The sequence below is a fragment of the Tasmannia lanceolata genome, unplaced genomic scaffold (assembly GCF_043159265.1).
Source record: "Tasmannia lanceolata isolate RefF3 unplaced genomic scaffold, GAP_Taslan_0.1 ptg000005l, whole genome shotgun sequence".
In the NCBI taxonomy this organism is placed as follows: domain Eukaryota; kingdom Viridiplantae; phylum Streptophyta; class Magnoliopsida; order Canellales; family Winteraceae; genus Tasmannia; species Tasmannia lanceolata.
Window position 1 is genome coordinate 17,787,032 of NW_027518682.1, and position 21,300 is coordinate 17,808,331.

The 21,300-nt window shown below is 39.2% G+C and overlaps 1 protein-coding gene across 2 annotated transcripts; it reads right to left on the minus strand.

The window, feature by feature from the left end:
• Window positions 1-17,050: 17,050 nt before the first annotated feature.
• On the minus strand, window positions 17,051-20,145 carry LOC143876759 (uncharacterized). 2 transcript variants are annotated; one of them, XR_013250466.1, is made up of 2 exons: window positions 18,415-20,145; window positions 17,051-17,165 (listed from the first exon to the last, which is right to left on the minus strand). XR_013250466.1 is itself a non-coding variant. In XM_077378455.1 (1 exon), the coding sequence occupies exon 1, from the start codon at window positions 19,664-19,666 to the stop codon at window positions 18,473-18,475; it is 1,194 nt and encodes a 397-aa protein (XP_077234570.1). In that variant the 5' UTR covers window positions 19,667-20,145; the 3' UTR covers window positions 18,177-18,472. The 2 variants fall into 2 exon arrangements, 1 of the variants encoding a protein (XP_077234570.1); XM_077378455.1 differs by lacking the exon at window positions 17,051-17,165 and having other exon boundaries at window positions 18,177-20,145.
• Between the last annotated feature and the right edge of the window lie 1,155 nt (window positions 20,146-21,300).

A 21,300-nucleotide genomic window follows, 5' to 3' on the forward strand; every position in this document is an offset into this window, starting at 1 on the left:
AGACTCTTAAGTACATCAGTAACTCTTTTTTTTTTCGACGCGCCTCAATGGGCTCTACATTGAACTTGACAAAGGATGGAAACAACAGACTACGAATGAACACGACTGAGAAACATGACACACTTTTTTTTTCTTTTGACATTAACATAGTAAGACTTACCAACTCTGAGAGAAGAAAGTTGGTACAAACTTAATGAAAGACAAACCTTAACAACACATGACATTTTTTTTCGATACAGATGAACTGGCACTGAAAATATATGAGTAGTACACCTTCTTCCATGATGTCAATGACTTGGGGTTCAACCCTGATATAAGTCCTGTTGACTTGATTAGGTGAAATGAAAGGCCACTAGTTCAACAAATGGGTGAGGTCAATTAGGTTTGACTCCTGTCATGGAATTGACAAAAACTGATTTTAGTATGAGGCAATCTCATGAAAATGATATACACAAGTTGAAACAAGAGATAATACAAACGCATCTCTGCATTGGGTAGGAACCAGCATCATAACCATTGTAAGAGGGATCATGGTAGGGTAAGCACATGACTTATCAATAACCCAAAAGGATAGCGATCACACTGAAAATGAGTTGAGTAAAATCCGGCAGCATGACGACCCTAAAAGGATCGTGGTAGAGTAAACTCATTGCTTATCCATAACTCTGAAAAGATAGCAATCACGCTAAAGGTGTTTATATAAAATCCGGCAGCATGACGGCTATATAAGGTGATCCCCACAACTCAACATAAGGGTAAATGAATAGAAACTCAGTAATGTAGGACTCTCAGCAAGGATACTTGCACTCAAATAATGATGGCAAGATAAACACACAACCAGTAAGCAGAATATGGTCACCACGGAGAGATAATCACATGAAGGACTGACCATGAATGACGACGCTTAGTCATGGGTTGGATTTGCGACCAAAAGATATATCCTGGCTATAGAGACACCGAACAAGCCATCGACCAGATCTAAGACACAACAAAAGAATGGATATACAATCAAAAGACGGCAAATAGACTGTGGCCATGAGAGTGACAAGTACATGCCACCCGTCAGGTGAATCTGAAAGAATGCACATATAATTGATTAAACCAGGAATCCCCACTAGAAATGGGTCCTAATCTAATCAACCGACAGAATCATATACCCACAAGAGATATGTATAATATGAGGACGAGATGACAGATTATGGTTTCAACAATGGCAAGGGAAATGCCACCAACCAAATCAAGAGAATGTAGATAGGATAAATTAGACCAGGAATACCCACTGAAAATGGGTCCTAATCTGGACAATCAACTCAACAAATGGTGTAGTTACAAGAAGGTAACTACAAATCGACTCAGCAAATAAGTCATGTACAAAGGAACGACACAACTGTACACTCGAGAGACAAAAGACAGACCATGGTCAAAATAACGATATAGGAAAATTACTGACCAGGTCCGAAGGCTGGGGAATGAAACAATGTGGCTAATTGATAGACCAGAAAACTTCATTGATAGACAGGCCCTGGTCTAACAGCTAGCAAGGAATGATTAGGTTCACAAATTTTAAATGAAACGGATAACGAGGAATCGAGAAATGGATCATGGTCATAAAAGGTGGTGAACAAGAACCATCGGCCTGATCCAAGACTGAAATAGTGAACAAACTCTAATCGGCGATAATAGATCAGGAAATCTCTGTAGAAAGCAGGCCCCGATTTGACAGCCGACAAAACGGATAGATACTGAGATCATATGATAAAGATGATAGGGTAGACCGCGATCTGGATGATGACCAAGCAAGAGCAAGAGTCATCGACCGAGTCTGAAAGAATGGTATGACTGAAATAGATAAAGAAACCTTATTCGAAAGGATAAGCCATAATATAAGAATAATACACTATACACACATATATATACATATATATATACACACCCTAACCAGGGGCACCAGCCCTAATCTAATCTAACGGAGTCGAGAAAGTCTTGACTCATGACAGACTCGTGAGTGTACTAGAACCGTGCTGTAGCCATGTAAAATGAGCTACCCTAGTCTACAAATGGGACAAAGCTCCTAACTCTAAGCTCCACATGTGGGAGCAACACATGTTCGACCCTATATGAATGCAATATACTTATATAAACACGGGTACTTCCTAGTTGGGTTTCACTAGGTCAGTAAGTATATACATAATATATAAAACAAAGTAAGGCTCCGGACTCAATCTATCGGGTACTATGCGTATGAACCATACTTAATATGTATAACAAAAGTACGCCTAATGTTATACATAGTATGCTTCATTGCTCATCGGCTGCTGTAGACAAAAGAACGCCCAATGTCTACGGCTGCAGCACCGGCGCATAGCTTGGAAATAGATTCAACAGTACCATCAGGGTGTAATAACATCCCAGTCGGGCACGCATTGAATATATCCCGTTGAGCCAATAATAAAAAAACAACGAAAGAAATAAAATATAATGAAAGAAATAAAGAATATGATAATACATGTTGTGCAGTGTGTGAATTCCTTGTTTTAATTACGCCCCTATCTGGTGCCCCTGGATTCTAACGATAGAATTCCCATTTAAAATGATTTTAGCCCAAATTTCTCCAAAGTTAGTAAAAATGGCATTTTTATAGAGTTAGGCAATGTTTCAAGAACTCCCCAGCAGAGTCGCCAGCCTGTGGACCCCGATCCGAGGACGGTGAGGGAACGGGTCCCTAACACCCTCCTCTGGATCTCCACAACGAATGGAGAGCTCTGCCAAGGAACTCTCGAAACGGATGCCACCCTCACAACATAGCATGAGTGGCGATATAAAAAGAAATGAGATACATCCTGATCAGGAGCCAGGGCTCGAAACCGAGATATATCTAAAATAAACTCAGAGTCGCCATCCATGGATGCGCCATGGAACTAAAACAAATGCTCTGTTTGCAATGGATAACCAGAGATACAAAAGGTCCGTGCCTGATGACGAATGGAGAAGGTGCGAAGAGCGCCCCCAATTCGCCCGAGTGCGAACACTTGGTCTCTTATGCCATTTATTATTAACCTTGAAGAGTTTCAAGCGAAAATCATGTGAAATGGGAACACGAATCTCCGAGAAAACGTCTATCTAATCATGCATGTCTCGGAGATGAAAATAAGCACACACAAAAGAACCGAAATAAATGTCACCTAATGATAACTAGGTTATGAGTGACATGCCTAACAGGTGTCTAAGTTCTGGTGGACAAACACATGCATGCTACAGCTACAGGTATAAGGTCTGCGCATGAAAGTAAGAAAACATAGCAAAAGACACAACATAACAAAACAACAAATCCTAAGACTCTAAACGATTTAGCCCGAGTCCTCGGATGGTCTGATGTTCATCCAAAGAAGCCTACGTATCCCCGCCTCCACGAGAATCAAGGCAACGTAGTTCTTCGCACCTATTCTAAACTAGGATGCCTAAGACACCTAGACCTCTATCCTAGACTCGATCTAAAAGACCGGACCAGTTATTAAAGCTTCTTCTGCGATTATTTAAATTCCAGTGGATCGTAGATTTTAGGACACCCTATATGCCCTAACTAAATGCAGGTTAGCCCTAAGCTAATGCAGGTGGTTCCTACAACCTACGTGTAACTAGGCTGTATGCCCTAAGGAAAATAATAGGATTGCTAACGTATCCAAGACCTAGTCATCAGTCGGCGATGTGAATCGCCAACTGACCGGACGGAGGAGCTCCTAGCTAGGACAAACTCCTAACTCTAACACAAACACACAACAAGCACACAACAAAAGACAAACTCCTAACTCTAAAACTCTCTATCTAGGACAAAGTCCTAACTCTAGAGGAAGATCTTTTCAAAAAACAATATTTTGGAAGATTTTTATATTTTTTAAAAGGGTTAAAAGATTTATTTACAAAGTTTGGCTGGACTTGGGATGAAGATCCCAAGCTGCAATACGTACCTCATGGAAGAGGATCAAGCCAACGTAGTTCGAAACGAACTCTCAAACTACGCTTCTAAAAGAAACACTTTATATTTATTTTTTTAAGGTTTTCAAATGTTTTTGAAGTGCTTTTATATTTTTGACGATTAAAAAGTGCGTTAACACCCTTCAGCTAAAGGGGATCCGATAGAAGAGCCTCCTTACCCACCATATCACGGTAGAGTAATTTTAGAGGGAAACGGGATCCCTAAAGCCTAAGGGGAAAGAAGTCAAAACAGAGGGGACTAAAATCCCCAAAGAAAAGAACAATCTCAAAGAGACGAAAACAAAACTAACGAGTCTTAATCAATCTCCAAAGGAGACGATATCTAACCCGCGAGGGAAAACCCTAAACAAACGATAGATGAAAAGCTTCCTAAACAAAAAGGGACCGACAAAAACTCTATAAGAAAAACTATTAAACGATCAGTCACTTAGAAAGGGTCCTAACTTGCTAAACACTCTAAGAGGAGAGAACTCCTTAACCTGCGAAAACTCTAAGGCAGAAAGGGAAGAGGCTGGCTCAAGAAAATGTTCCATCGTCGCCAAACCCAAGAGAAGTGTTCCCAAAATCGATGGAATCCTGAAACTCAAAAAGGATCCCGATGAACGTGCAAAGAATAGTCCCGCAAAGAAAGGAAACCCCTCAAACCCTGTGAACACCCTAAGATGGGAAAAAATGATAAGAAGGACAAGGGGTTGGCTCAAGAAATATTCCGTCATCGCCAGGGACCTGGGGAAAAGTTTCCGTAGATCGGTGGTGTCCCGAAAATCAATGCAGAACCTGAGGAACACTGAAAAACCTGATCAAACGCGCATTTCAGCTCTAGGATTTATATGAAAGAAAAGAAACCTGAAGGGCAAGCTCATCCTTATGCACTGCATAGGTGCGACATTGTAAACATCCATAACATGATAATGCACATAGGGATATGCCCGAACGCCATTACCTATCCCAAAAGATTTTTGCAATCTGCTTCAGAAGAAGGGCATAAGTAAGAAAAATATATTCCTACTAGCACACGTCTACGCCCACATCACCAATCGAGAGACTTAGGACAAGGATTACTCTATTCTGATGAATGCAGATCAATCCCTGAAACAAGAGACATGGTATCTACTCATGCTTGCATTTTTTTTAAAATGACCCAAATCAGCACAAACAAAGAAAGACATGGCCTGAGATAAATAGGAAATCACTGCTCCTTAACCCAAGATCTCTCATGACAAGAATGAGTACATGACAGAGAACACCCATGAAAGTATATGGGCATGCATTCAATTACACCCAATTGGGCGTCCATAATGACAACTCCTGAGACCATGATCAATTTGAAAACAACATGACCAAATAATCTTTTTTCTATTGCTGGAAAAAGTATTTTAGTATTAGATGGAAGGTCCAGTTTGTGAAACACACTCCAATTTGGACAGAATGAAACTCAGAGGCTTTGTCACTATAGACCCGATTGCAATGCACAATTAGATAAACAACCTAAGACAGAAATAATGCATGTAAAGAAGAAGGATACTCAGTAAATAAGAAGATGAATGATTGTTACCATTTTATAAACATAAGGAGAGATTAGAAGGATTAGCATACCTGAAGTTAGCTTTTTCCCTCCACATACCTAATGGTGGTTGACTGGGTTTGGGAGGAATGGATGATGAAAAATGGGCAAAACGAAATGGGTTTGTATATATATAAAAAAAAATAGAAAATGGTGGAAGTGGATAGCCGGATGTGATGGTCGTGGTTGAGTTGCAACCGCAACCTCCTCCTCTCTTTCTCTTCGAATTTTCTTTTTTAGCTTTTTCAAGATGGAAAATCCTCCTCTCTATTTCTCTCTTCTTTGATAAAAATGGAAAATGGAAAGGGGTTAGGGATCGGTAGAGAAGAGGGTTTGAGATGGTGGAAATGGAGGTTGCTATTGGAGTGGGGTCGGATTTGTGGGGTTTTGGTCGGATTCCGGCAAGGTGGCCGGAATCAATGGGAATGGATGTGGAACCGTGGTGGCTGCAAGGAGAGGCTGATGGTGATGAAGAGTAGGGGTGGCCAACCGGTTCGGTTCTCGGTTCTCGGTTCATTTTTTTTCGGTTCTCGGTTCTCGGTTCCATGAACCGTAAGAACCGAACCGAACCGTAGTACACAGTAGGACCGAACCGAACCGGACCGAAAATAATCGGTTCGGTCCGGTTCGGTTCTTCGGTTCTAATGGCTAATTATTAATTATTAATTATAATTTATAAAAACTTTTAATTAAAGTTATAATATAAGTTACTTTCTTATTATAAGAATAGTATTAACTATTACTTATTAATATTATAAGTAATTTATATTATTAAGTATATATATAATAGAATATAAAAATATTATATATATATATTCAAAGTTCGGTTCTTCGGTTCCGGAACCGAACCGAGAACATTAGACCCGGAACCGAACCGAAATTTTTCGGTTCTTCATCAGTGGAACCGAACCGGACCAAAAATATTTTTTTACAGTTCGGTTCCGGTTCGGTTCTTCGGTTCCGGTTCGGTTCTTCGGTTCTGGTTCGGTTCTGGCCACCCCTAATGAAGAGGTAGATGGAGGTGAAGATGGCCGGAGGGAGTGATGGTGGCGATGGAAATGGGTTTTGGGGTGCAGAAATGGGTGGAAATGAAATGGGTTTGGGTAAAAAATGAGATGGGTTTGGTGGTGGTTGATGATGAAGATGGAGGAGGTGGGTGGAGGCTAGTGGTGGTGGCTGATGGAGGAGATGGCTGAGGGAAAGAAGATGGGGTTTGCGTGGCTCGGGTGATGGTGGATGCGGTAATGGTGGTGGGGAGACGATGGGCCGGAGATGCGGGTTTCAAGGGTTTGAAAGGGTTTGGGTCGGGTTTAATGGTGGCGGCCAGAGATGGTGGTCGTGAGGGGAGGTAGGAGGTGGGTTGCAGAGAAATGGAAAATGGGTATGGAGGTAGTGCTAGGGTCGGTCGAGGATTTGGGGAAGAAGAAGAAGAAGAAGAGTTGGGGATTTGGAATGGAGAGATGGCTGGATTCGGGTGGGGTTTGAATGGTGGAAGATGGTGGTGGCTGGTGGCACCGCCGAAGTCGGCGGCTCCTTTTTTTTTTTTCCTTCCCTCTCTCCCTCCTGCGGCTGCTCAAAAATGGGTTTCTCTCTGCTGGGGAGCAGAAAACCCTCCCCCAGAACCCTAATTCTAGCTGCCTTTTTAAAGGAAAAATGATAAATTAACACCCCCTTTAATTCATGGACAGCCCCATATGGCATTTGTGGTTACTCTTCACATTACAAGGGGGGCCTGGGTACAAGCAAATCCTAGGAAAAAAATGATAAATCCGACCCTTTCAATTTCTATGGACAGCTCTTCTTTCATATAATCCACTCCCCTTTTCATATGACAAAATGATAAATTCAGCCCCTCTTCACTCGCTTGGACAACCGCCTACTAGTGTAATTTGGGGTCCTAACACACTAATTTGAAAAGGCTAAGCATAAAACAAGGAGGTCCAGGGCACGGTCAAAATGCGGTGTCTACACATAGAAAACGTTGTAAATTGATTCAATTGCTTTTTGTCTTTTTATTCCTCGAGATATAGTTTCTTCTTAGCAAGAGCTGTAACGCAGAAAAAAGGGTGGCCCAGTGCACGAGGCTCCTGCCAGATGTACGCAGGCTTACCTCTGCTTTGCAGACAGGTTGTTTCCGTGACCCTATGACCATCAGGTCACAATGGAGCAACCTTATAGGTCAATCTCTTTTATTCTTTATGTTCTAGTGAAAGGTAAATACAAGGGGGAGGTGAAAATTGAGTCAATCTCATTTATTCTTTATGTTATAGTGAAAGGTAAATACAAGGGGGTAAACAATTTTGGAGTGTTATATTCATCCTCTATTGGTTTACCCTTGAATTAATTGTCAATGTTCCAATGTGCAGAACAAGCTAAGGGATATTCGATTTCCATTGTTCCCATGACCACATGTTGTAGGAGGTAAATGCATAATATTTTTGGATGGTCTATTTTACACAAAGTAGATTTGATGTGATCTATCCTTAATCCATTTTGAGTAGTTTTTATTTTGTTTAGATTTTAATTTTGGATACTTAGGCTAGTTTCTATTTTTGTGCACACTTTCTATTTTGGTTTGTTGCCATTTTTGGAGCTTAGAAGTGGGGTTGTCCATATAACTTAGAGCATAGACCACCTCATCTCATATCTTGTCCATATTAGCCTTAAATGAATTATATCTCATTGGCCAATTTAAGTCATCACTCATCTTCCTACAGTCATGTGTAAGGTGCCTAGATGGGTCCCACTTAGAGTGCAATAAATTAATTAGATATTTTAGAGAATAAGATCAGATCTTGCCAAATCTGATATATTTAGTAGTTAGGATAGATTAGATACTAATTTAGATTAGGATAGTCTTTAATTAGTTATTTTTATTCTTATAATAAGATCTTTCTATGTTTATTTTTTAATGCTTTATATAAGCACATGTTATCATTATAGAAATCAATGAAGAAAATATCTTAGAAATTGTGTCATTTGCACAAAGGAGGACTGATCCTTCCCTCGAAGTGGATCAAGAGGTCGATCTTCCCTCTAAGAAGATCAAATTTGTTGTGAACCGATTCAGGTTCGTAACAATTGGTATCAGAGCGGTATGATTCGTTATCATGTTGAAGCAAATCGAAGAAGCAGTGGATCAGCTGTATGAGAATATAAGAGAGATCCTAAGGCATCTAGATTCTATGAAGGCCAATTTCAACGAGATAGCATTATCGTTTGGCATGAAGTCAGAAGAACCTCCATGTCTGATGGAAGAGTTGAGCGAGAGCACCGTTGACAAGGCTTGCACAATGAAAAAGGAAAGACGAAATATAAAAAGAACAGAAAAGAAGAGAGAATGAAAGCAGATAAAAGAAAAAGCGAAGAAGCCACAAAAGAAAGGTTGCCAACGAAGAGTTTACTGTTCCTCTTAACTAGGGGTGCAACTTGGGCGGGTTCAACCCGGAAAAAAGTCGGGTTGGGTTGAGTTCAGGTCGGGTTCGGGTTGAGGGCTTGGGCAACCCGATCCGAGTGAACCCGACATTTTTAATTTTTTTTTTAATTTTTTAAGCTTAAAATTTTGGGTTGCGTCGGGTTGAAGTCGGGTCGGGTCAGGTTCGAGTTGGCAAAAAGGTTTCCTCGGGTCGGGTCGGGTTGAACCTTGTCGGTTGGAACTCGGGTTCGGGTTCGGGTTGACCAAATGGTTGCTCGGCTCGGGTTCGGGTTGGCCTCAACCCGACCCGAGTTGCACCCTTACTCTCAACCAACGCCATCGAAAAGATTCTCACCCACCGCCATCAGTGTATAAACATCTCAATCATTCCAAAAAGACACATCAAAAGAGCCTTGATAAACGCCACGATGAGATCGATTTGAAAATGGAGCCGCTTAAACTCTTGATGACATCATGCATAATGATGACTAATTACACGAAGGGGGGAAGAAAAGGACGCAATATCTCATTTTTCACCAACCTATGCTTAATCTTCAACCTTGAGGACAAGGTTGATTTCAAGGCGGGTGGAATGTTAGGTGCCTAGATAGGTCCCACTTAGAGTACAATAAATTAAGTAGATATTTTAGAGAATAAAATCAGATCTTGCTAGATCTGATATATTTAGTAGTTAGGCTAGATTATGATACTAATTCAGATTAGGATAGTCTTTGATTAGTTATTTCTATTCTTATAATAAGATCTTTCTATGTTTATCTTTTAGTGCTTTATATAAGCACATATTAGCATTATAGAAATCAAAGAAAATATCTTAGAAATTGTCATTTGCACAAAGGAGGACTGATCCTTCCCTCGAAGTGGATCCAGAGGCCAATCTTCCCTCTAAGAAGATCAAATATGTCGGGTTCGTAACATCATGCTCTCCCTTGTTGCCATTCATACTTTATTTCAGTAATGCTTGCTACCTGATGCACGCACGTGTAGTTAATTACCATATTTTCCCGCTTGAAACGACATAGTGCTAACCATTGCTGTCTTGGAATTGTTTGGACCATCCAAGCCTCTGCATCGTCGTCTTGAAATTACGACATACGAGATGCGGGATTCATATGCCGGTTTTCTGGGTGAGATCTTACTTACCACAGTTCTAGCCTTATTAGACCCTATTTTGAGTTACCGATACCCTTAGGGTGCGTTTGGATCGCTGGAATGGGGTATGGGAATCGGTATTTGATACTAATCTAGGTGATTCACATGTTTGGTTGAATTTGCAAAATGGAATGGGAAACAAATTTTGATTCCCGGCAGAATAAAGGGGGAATTTTAGGCACTTTTTGATACCTGCCCAAGGGGGTGGTATTCTGATTCCGGGGAATGGGCGAAAAAATCTGCGCCAAACTTTTTCTCCCATCAGCCACTCCCAACTTTCTCTTCCTTTTTTCTTTCACGGCATCATCTTGTTTTTTGGGGAAATGAAATCAGCACAGCCATGTTATTATAGATGCAAGGTCCCAGCTTGTATTTTTTTTTAAATGGTACACTTATTGCTGTAAAAACCATTATGATGGCACTTTAAAATACTAAAAGACAAGATGCAATGTGGAAATATCAAAACCTGGTTGAAGAATAATACAAAAACAAATCCCATTTCCCTTTTTTTGTAGAATATAATAATCTCAGTTATGTGTGTTTTTTTTTCTTCCTTTGACTAAGCACAATTATATATGGAAATGAGATTTCCACCCTTTTCATAGTATTTCCGGCTGGTCTGGACAGTACCAAACTCTAGAATAGTAATCACAATTGATTCCCTTGAAAAATTCCAACGCTTACACAAACAGTGTAATTGGAATCATTATCCATTTACGGAGGGAATTGGAATTGGAATTGGTTTGGAATGTGATACCGTTACCAATTCCTGATTCCGGCGAACCAAACACACCCTTAGGACTATTACCTCTACATATACTTTATCCTTGAGAGACCATTTCCTTTAGATTGGTGGTTACTTTAGACCCTAGATCTTATATCTTTTCTTTACTTTTAGATTGTATTCAAATTGTACACTTATTGCTGCCCTTATTTATCTCTATTGCTTTCTTTTGGTGTAATTTGTCATGAAAAACTTTGGCTACTAATATTGGCACTACCATGTTCTAATAATTGCAATAACTTACCTTGTCTTTTATTATTTAATCAGTTGTCAAAAGATGTTAAAACTCTCAACAGCCAAGTAATAAAGGAAAGGTGATTTAGTGCAGGTATCAAAATATGGCAGTGCCAATACCAGTAGCCAAAAACTTTGTGCTTGGACAGATTTAAGAACATTGATGAAATTTCTTAAAAGACTAACTCTAACGTAAAACCTTAAGGCGGAGTGATTAACGGTACGAATGCTTAATCTGATGTTGGGACTAGTTGCATTACTTAAGAATTGACCCTATCAAGCTCCTAAATCTTCATCGAAATGACCTTGCAAACTGTTGGGTTTGCACCAAAATCAGAGGACTACGATCATCTTCCTTCGTAGTTTTTTGTGCCACGACCTATCTACTAGAAGGACGACCAAATGAATAGTTTGATCATCTCACCAAGTAGACCACATGGCTTGGAGCATATTCTCGAGAAGATGACCGAGTAACCATGTATGATAAGAAATGACCAAATACCCCTATCTTATGTAAAATAACCATAGTACCATTATCTCACATAACACTACCAAAACACCCACCATCTCATAATGGGTATTCTTGACATTTTATTAGATAGAGGTATTTTTATTTTCCATTAGATTGGAGTATTTTGGAATTTTATGAGATTGGGATACTTTGGTTATTTTCTATGTTTATCAAATGAAAACATAAAAAATATAAATTCAAAACAATAAATGGTTTTGCGTGCAATTTTACAGCACTGATCTATCCCATGTCGTTTTTAATAATGGATGTTGATCTATGCTATATGATAAATTCAAAACAATATGTAAAAGAAATTTGTGTCTACATTTTACACATGGTAAATCTTACTCATGAAAAGCTTATATAGTGGCGTAGCCAGAAGCGCGCAGAACCTTAGAAGCAGGAATCTTCCTTCATGGGTGCCGCTCCTCCCTCAGAACCGCGATTCGACGCTCCTTAGGAAGGAGCTTCCAGAGAGCATGACCCTGAAGAGACGGGAACCACTCACATCACACTCTCAACCTTCTCCTATTACTCCAATCCAACCATCACCAACTTCCTTGCATCAAACTCCTCTAACAAATCAAAGTTCTTCATTGGAGCAAGCACAAAGGCATCTTCAGAAGGCACGGGGAAAGAGAACATGAAAATGAAGATGGTTAGCCAATCTAGTATTTCAACAATCCAATGATTAATCTAGCTTAGTTACCTACTCTAGTATTTGCACAATCCAATGATTCGATTTAATGAGATTTGATATATTCCATGGAGGGTTAGGACAATAATTGTAAATGTTTTTATGACTTTTAAGATTCTTTAAAGGGTCAAAATCATGTTAAGATGATTTGGATATTAGTGTGGGACAACTTCCCAAAATAATTGACTCATTTATGACTTGTTTTTATTTTTAGTGTGGGACAACTTGCACGGGGTCCTGCATATCCAATTATCATTCACAAGAGAGATGCAATTAGTGGGGCACAAAATCATGGAAGTATAGGTCCTAGTGTGATGCTTCTTATAGCTAAAACTTGGGAATGCCAATTAAAAATGCTTAAGAAATAATGTTTTTAGGGTTTGAATAATGCGCCCGTAAAGGGTTTAGATGTGTTAAGGTTGTCAAGACCTTCATTCGCTTCAATCACAAGTTAAAGATCGTCCTCATGATCCCTTATCAGCATCGTCATAACATCTAATGAAGGGACCGTCGAGTAGCAACACAAGAAGGAGATCACACAAAGAGCAACTAAATCAACTCGTGGGAATTCGAAAAACCCATGCCACGGTTTGGAGAAAAACTCCAATATGACATGTGAAGGAGTCAAGCTCCTTGAACCACGTGAAAGAGCCAAGAAAAAATAACTTTATTCAAATCTTTTTTTCTTAATGCCATTACATTATATAGACAGCCAAAATCCCCAAAAAAGAGACAAATAGCAAGACATGAACTTGTAGGTTTGTGCAGCTCTTTTTGACACACTTAAATATGAATATTTCCAAAATAATATATAAAAGAAATTTTCTAAGAATAAGCTTACTAATCTAATATTAGCTATCTAATAAAAAAAACGTTCTCATGATGTGGAAAGGAAATATGAAGGTTGTGTGAACATGTGAGAGTTCCTAAATTAGAACTCATTGTGGGCCCTCTTTTGGGTAGTCCAACTACACCATGTAAAGCTCAATCCAACGATCATATGCTTATGTATCATTCACCCTTACTTGAAGGAGGCCTCTGTCTTTTGGGTAGGCCTCTGTCTTCCAAATCTAATTGTTTGTCAATGAAGGAGGCACCATAACAACGGTGTTGCATCAACCTTCTCTTTTTCCTTCGTTTTCATTTTTTTTTTTTTTTTTTGTAATCCTCCACATGATGTTTAGCTATGAAAAATGGCTCTCGAAGGCACTCTCAGATCCACAAGTATCTTCCTCATAGATGCAGGCATCGAGTAGTGCAAATTGTGCATGAAAGTTTCCATTTATGGTTATCAATGCTCATTCTCTGGGCTAGATTAGGTTACATACTAACCTTTTTTCAGCCAAAAAGGTTTTGACCACTTGTATAGATGATGAAATGGCATAGCCAAGTGGCAGCCATGTGATGATGCCGTTGTCATCCATGTGGCACATCCATGTGGTTTGACTTGGTCTTGGGTTGTTGCATGAGAATTTGGCTAAGTAATTATTATCTCTAGTTATTAGTGTTAGTAGTGGAGTCTTTCTTTAATGCTTCTTTGGGACTTTGTTAAGACTTATTGGGTTTGTATTTTAACTACTTTGTTAAGAAAGATCGAGCAATTCTCGGTTATATTTTCCTCTTATTCTTGTTATTTGATCAGTTTCATTCTGTGTTTCCATTTGTGGGTACCAATAATGTAAATTTTATCGTTTTTTCTACTAGCTATAAATATCATGTTATATTATAGATGACTTTGTAAATCAACCTTTTAAGAAATCTGATGTATTTGATTCTTTTGTCCGTTTTAAAACAAGATTGAAAATATGAAAGATCAAAGATAAAACTGGCACACATAAATTGTGGAGGTGAGTATCCGAAGCTTATCTCAGTCACAACATCCCAATTAATTTGCTGAAGACAGTCACTACCGATTTTCAATCTTTCATGCTCGAACCAAGCACATTGAATTCAACTTCCACTTTGTTCTAGACAAATTTACTAGTAAAGATTTGGATGTTCGTTTTCTAGCTAGCTTTGATTAGATTAAAACCATTGAGTCCAAGGCATATTCTCTTTTCCGAGACAAGCTCACCATGAGAACCTCAAATCCCTCCACAAGAATCAATCACAACATCCTAATTAATTTGGGTTTCTTGTAGTGTTTGTATATTTACCTTGTACACCGGTTGTCACCTTATTTCCTGGTTGTAATGTATATCTATTAGGAAATCAAATCCCCTTGTAATTGATCCTGTGACTATATTAAATATTGGCCTCTTTTCAGCCAAGAAAGGATAAATGAAGAAAGAGCTCAATTGAAAGCCTCTTTCTTCCTAATTTATAAGTTTCATATATTCGTATATATACATGGATGAATACTAGATCCATTATGAGTAATATACGCTATTAACTCCATTGTTCTGGACATTAACTCCTTGAAATGAGAATGAAGCTATGCTTGCAGTACTTTGTCCAAAACTATATATGTGGATGATCCCTCTTCTTTCATTTGAGAAAGAGATGTCTACAATTTAAAAACTAGCAGGTAGTGTAAAAGCGTTTATGGCTTCTACAAAAATCAAAGATAAACATGGAAGAATAAGTGCAGGGTTAATATGAGGTGCATAAAATCCAGGAAATAATCCATCTAATAGCACTATGTTTGCTAAAAATATTAAACTAGAAACTTGTCTAAAGCTTCTCGATGCTCTTTCGGCTTCCTTATTCTCTCTAAAACATCAAACAGATGGATGAAAAATTTCCCTCTACAGTTACCAAATAATGGAAGAAGATGGGTGACTGAAGACCCAATCACACTCTCTTAATCCTATGAAGTTCTTAAAGCTCTCTTCCAAAGTCATTGCCTTTGTACTACTTTTAATGTAGTTGGTTCTCCTTCGTTCCATCCCTGTATCTTTTCAGATAAGGGAAGCAACTGTAATCTATTCTTTCCTACTATTTTTGCTGCCACAAAAAAATTTGTGCAAAACAGACAATAAAAATAAACATGGATAAAATAAAAGAACATCCTACAAGCTTTGTCAAAGTTCTAAACTATAAACAAATTATTAAACTAAACAAGCAAGGAGAACGATCCACGCCTCAAGCTAGAAATCCTATTAGAGTGATGAAAGTCATCCTATAAGATGAAACTAAAGATTGCCTTAATCTCTATCATGCTAATTACCAATACATGGGATTTAATATCATTGTAAAATGTTTCCTCTGACTCGATCATCAATGATAATTTTACCTTCTTTTTAACGATAAAGAAGATTGTCTCATTGAAATAGGACATTAGAACTATTATGATCCCACTCCAAAATCCTCCACATGATATTGCTTAAGTTGTGTAGGATAACTAGCCATTTGTTATGGTTCATAGACTATCCCCCACGATCTTGCATGCGATGATACCAAAATATCTTACAAGCTCCACTTGTTATTTTTCTTGAACAAAATAGGTGGATGATCGATCATTGCCCCCTATGCCTGCAAGATGGGGAATCTGTGGATCATTTGTTTATGCATTGTTCTTTTACTCGGCTCATTTGGCCGTTCATTTTCATGAGATTTGGTATTTGTTGGGTTTTCCCAAAGTCTATTCCGTCGTTATTGCATCAGTGCGGAGGGGTTCCCTGGAAGGAAAAAGGGAAAACTTTGTGGAATTTTTGTTTACTCGCTACGTGGTGGTCTATTTGGAAGGAGAGGAATTCTAGGATTTTTGAGGGGAAAGCTAAGAACTCTCATTGGATCTACTTGAAGATTATCACTTTGGTTATATCTTGGGTGAGATGCCTTCCTTCTTACCGGTTTGTATCAGCTTATGATCTTTGGGAAGGTTGGAGGGAGGTTTGTTTTAATGTTTGATCGGAGAGCTCTTGTCTCGCAAAGGTGGGAGTTGCCTCCTCAAAATATGCTTAAGGTTAATTTGGATGGAGCGACCTTCGGCAACCCAGGTCCGGCTGGGGTGGGAGGGGTGTGTCATAACGAAGAGGGGGGAGTAGTGTGGGCATACTATGGCTCTATAGGTGTCTATGATGCCTCTGAAGCTGAAGTGAGGGCTGCGCATTTTGACATTTTGCATATTGATAGAAGTCTGTTGGATTAGAAGGGGATTCACTAAATGTGATTCATTCGCTGAAAGGTTGGTCGGCTCCTCCGTGGAGATTTCTTTCCATGTCAGAAGATCGGCAAATGATAAGGCGGATGCGCTTGCCAAGCGAGGTGTATCTGATGGTCCTATTAGGGGGTTTGACTATCTTCCTCCTTGAGGAGTGGTGAGCCGTTGATTGTATATTTCGTCTCTTTTGTCTTCTTGTTTTCTATTGTAAACATGGGGAGTTCCATCTCGGTCTCCTGTTTCTTCCATCATTTAAAATATTACCATTCCAAAAAAAAAAAAAAACACTTCCCCTCACATGCGGCCCCTCTTTTCTGGGTTTGCAGTTACTGTGGGTTTTTAATATCAATGAGTTTTTTGCTTTTGAACCCAGGACCTGCCATGAGGCAATAGCTCTAGCTCCAATACCATGTCAAACAACCAATTACTCCAAAAGCCTAAGCTGTTAGAGTTGGTTTTTTTTTTTGTTTTTTGAAATGGCAATAATTATATATCAAAGCAAATTAAGGAGGCCGAGATGGACCACTCATATCTACAAAAGGAAGCAAGAAAGAAACAGGAACGAAGAAAAAACAAAATACAGAGAAAACCCCTTCTCAGGGAGGAAGGTGGTCGAACCACAAAATAGAACCACTGGAAACACCACGCTTAGCTAGTGCATCCGCCTTATCATTTGCCGATCTTCTAACATGCTGAAATTAGAGTTGGTGTTATTCAATCATTTATACTTAACAGACCCAGCAATTATATTGAAGTCATAAGATAAAAACCTAATTTGCAGAAAACATACCACACGTTGCATTATATACTCCTTGCAATAATGAAGTTACTACAATGAACCCACTCTAAAAGTCCGCATTTACCATGATCTGTCAAACATATTTGTTTTCCTCAATTATCCAAGGCAACTGAGTTCTCTGAAAGTCCCCAAGAATATGATAATCAATATGTTTTAGTATTTCTCTCCAGACCGTCTTTTCTAGCACCAATTTCCCCACTTTCACTTCAATGTGGCTTTAGAACAATTCTAAAAAAGAATCTCATGTTCTAAACCTTATGTTAGATAAAATTCTATGCATCCAAATTGCACATAAAATAATGTCTATAAAAGAAATCACCTACCTACCTACCTATATATATACATACATATATATACATAAACATATATAAACACATATGTATGATAGCAAACATAAATATGAAATAAGACTCAAACCTGTTTAGATGATACAGTATGTTGTGCCATAACTTAGCTAGGAACAAAAAAGCACACCTTACAGACCCAATTCACAATTCGAGACATTCTCTTGCACCTCAACAAAGCACACATCCATCTTCTCGTTGTTGGAGAGTTTTAGAGACCTTTTCTAATTTAACTAATCCAAACAAAACAAGCTTTACACAGACCACTAGATATTCAACCAAAATTAAAGATCAAACTTAGGGTTGACTCTACATATTATAAACAAATTAAAGATGATGTGTTTCGTTTCATGTATGCTAATTTTACCAAACAACGAAGTCATAATTTACCATAAAAAACTCCAATCAAGGTCTTTGACTCTAATCGCAATCCTGAATATTATTATTTGTTAAGCTTTCTCATGAGCTTACTGTGCATGCATTTCTTCCAATTTTCCATTTTTTCCGTTTTTTTCCATCTCCTTGAATATCTTCACGCAAACAGGGCTTCTTCTAAAGAATAGTACAAAAACTTAACAAAGTCAAACCTGGTATTTGATTCGCTCATTTATTCTAGGTAGATATTTACAACCTAAGATTCCCTGGTGCACACATTTTGTTCAATTTAGGATGAAGAGACTTCATTAATAAAATTGACATGTTCTTCCATTGTCATCCAATCGAAGAGATCTCAAGCATATATACATAGAGAAATCAAAGACATTCTAATAAATTACAAACAAGGAAAGCACAGCTTACATTGCCTTGCTCACACATCTGAGATAGTGTAAGCTGGAGATATAGTGAAGAAATTTTATCACAAACTTCGGTTGTTGTAAGCCTCCCAAGGATTGTAGCAAAATTGGGCATCCATAGATTGAGACCCCGGACGAGCATCAGATGAATTCTTGAAGAATGAGCTAGGGACTTGTTCATAATTCACCCAATTTTCTGGGAAAATATTAATCAGGCCATTGGTGTGAAGTGAAACTAGATCTTCAGAATTCACCCCTTGTGGTATCACAACGTGTTGGTGACAATCAAAGGCCTGGCCATCAATAGACCCTGGATGTTCTAGAGGGAGAGAGCTTGGTGGTGCCAAAAATTCCATGCAGGATTTCTTATTGTGACTACTGTGAGGAGAGACCGAGTCCTCCCCAGTTTCGAGGGGACTCAAAGAGCTTAATTGGTTAGGGTTTGTTTCATGCCATTGTTTTGATTCGTCAAACTGCTTGCCCCACATCTTCTCCCTAGTCCTCTCCCTTGCTTTAGCTCTCTTCATTGCCCTTGACTCTTTATGAAATGTAGCTTTCCGTGTCTGTCTTATCTTTTTCCCCTTCTGATTAGCTGAAACTGAGTTCTCCTTTGATTCGTTATCAATGGTCTCATCGACTCCAGATATGACTTCACAATCTGACGTAGAAGACACGCTCTTTGCACCAACACTAGTTTGGGAGAACCCACTAGCTAGTTTCTTGATGGCTCCCTTAGATTTGTTCAGCAACCAATCTACAGTTTTGCTTGCTTTCTCATAACCCAGCATGTCTTGAAGATCGAAGAACTTTCGGGCTATTTCAAGGGAGAGCCTCATTCTACGGTCTCTCGGACCATGGGCGGTTAAGATCTTGCTATGTCGATCTTTCTTCATGCCTTTCTTTCTATCAGAAATATTAGTGTTATTGGGAATCAAGTTTTGTTGAGTACCCAACACAACCATGTCTTTATCTAGTGCCTTGTTTGAAATTTCTGACGTAATTTCATTCGCCATCAAGAGTGGGTTAGAAAATGGGCCGGAAAGCATATCATGGTCGTGAAGAAAATCGTTTACATGGTCAATGGTGGGAGAAAAGTGGAAGAAAGTGGAGGGAAGGTCATGTTTAGAAGGGTTTGCATCAGAAAAGAGGTATTGTTCATCGTATGCGTGTAGAACGCCGGGGTTGGTGTTTGATGGGAACATTTGAGGTTGGTAAATGCACCCTTGAGAAGCAACTGATTCTATGTATTTAGTCATCTATTGTTTAGAAGAGATTTTAGGGTGAAGGGAACTTACTTGGACGTGGCATAGCACCCTCCATATGTTGGTAGTACCTTTTCCTTGGAAGAGCTCCACTCGTTCTATCTCTTTCAAGGCAAAGGACATGCAAAGGCAATTCTTCTGCAAATAAAACCCTACACTAGATGGCGAGAGAGGGAGAAAGAGAGTACTAGGGCCCTAAAGATGCAAGGGAGAGAGCTTGATAACTGGTATTTATTAAGGACAAGGAATTTTTCCTTTCCTCTTAGTTGTTTTCGTGCAAAAAGGATGCGGTTGGTGTTTGGATGTGTACGTGTGTGCCTGTGAGTGTGTGTAGAGAGAGAGAGAGAGAGAGAGATTGTGGGAAGTGAGTGGATGTTAATACGGTTTGATCTAGCCACTTCACGTGGGAGCAGGTGAGAGATAGACAGCAACACCTTAGCTTTTCAGCCCGTTATTCCACAAAGGGAACTAGGAGGTTTGGATTCCATGTATTTGGATAAATAGAGAGAGAGAGAGAGAGAGTGTGGAATTAATACATAGTACGAGCATGGGTCATGCTAGGGTTAGGGTTTCTTTCAAGGCCACCACCCCTTTCATCCCGCTTATTCCCGGGTTCGTACACATTGATTCGCTTAGTATAAACGACGCGTGTCCTCTAAGAAACCCTAAGGACAATTATTTCACTCAAGGCATATGCTGTAGAGCCTGCTCTTTAGTGCAATACTCTTTATACTCTTTGACCAGGAGCCTCCCTATCACTGTCATGCCATGTTCTTTCCACGCTCTCTCCCTCTCTCTCTCTCTCTCTCTCTCTCTCTCTCTCATTTACATCTATAGAATGTCTATGGCCTTTATTTACAACGCGTGCTCATCGGTTTTTGTGGGTTTTGTTGTTTTGATACCCGCTATCCATTTTAGACCTGAGAAAAAGCTGCCTCAAAACCTCCCTCTCATGGGTCTGTTCGTACTTGCACTCTGCTCTTCACGAGCCATTTTTCAAACCAATCACCTCTTGCCAACTTATTATGAGCTAAGGAGATATGGGAAAATTGCAATAGTCTTCTGCACACTCAAACAAACCCCCTCTCTTGTGATGTCCCTTTCTCTTACTTTCTAAACTATCTTCCCATTTATACATGCCGCTCTTTTGCCCTTATCCATACATATCCACTCACCTTCCCTCCCTCTTCGTGCATTTCCCATCACCTAACCATACAATTATAAGGGCCACATGGACCTTTATTTCTCACTATCAGCGTGGTATCTCCTATAATTACATTTTCTCAAAAAGTTGACAGTGCCATATTATTAGGTGTTTCTGACACTGTGAGCTTGCATAATGTGTCATCCTTAGCCATTCAAAAAAAAAGTGTGTCATCCTTAGGTCACTCACAAATTATTTTCATTTCCCACATATGTAGAGAGAATTTGGTTGATTACCTCGATGATTGATCATTGTTAAGATTGAATCCCAATGATCATCAACCATGGATCGCACTTGGGACATCTGCATTCAATTAGAAACGTTGAGCTAGTGGGCCACCACGAGGCAACAGTCTTAGACCCACCTATTTGTAAGATCAAAACCTGCAAAAATCAATAGTTTGCGTTATCATTGACAGAAACCC

Coding starts and splice junctions, on each gene's coding strand:
- LOC143876759 (XM_077378455.1), bottom strand. CDS start 19,666: ATGACTAAATACATAGAATCAGTTGCTTCTCAAGGGTGCATTTACCAA.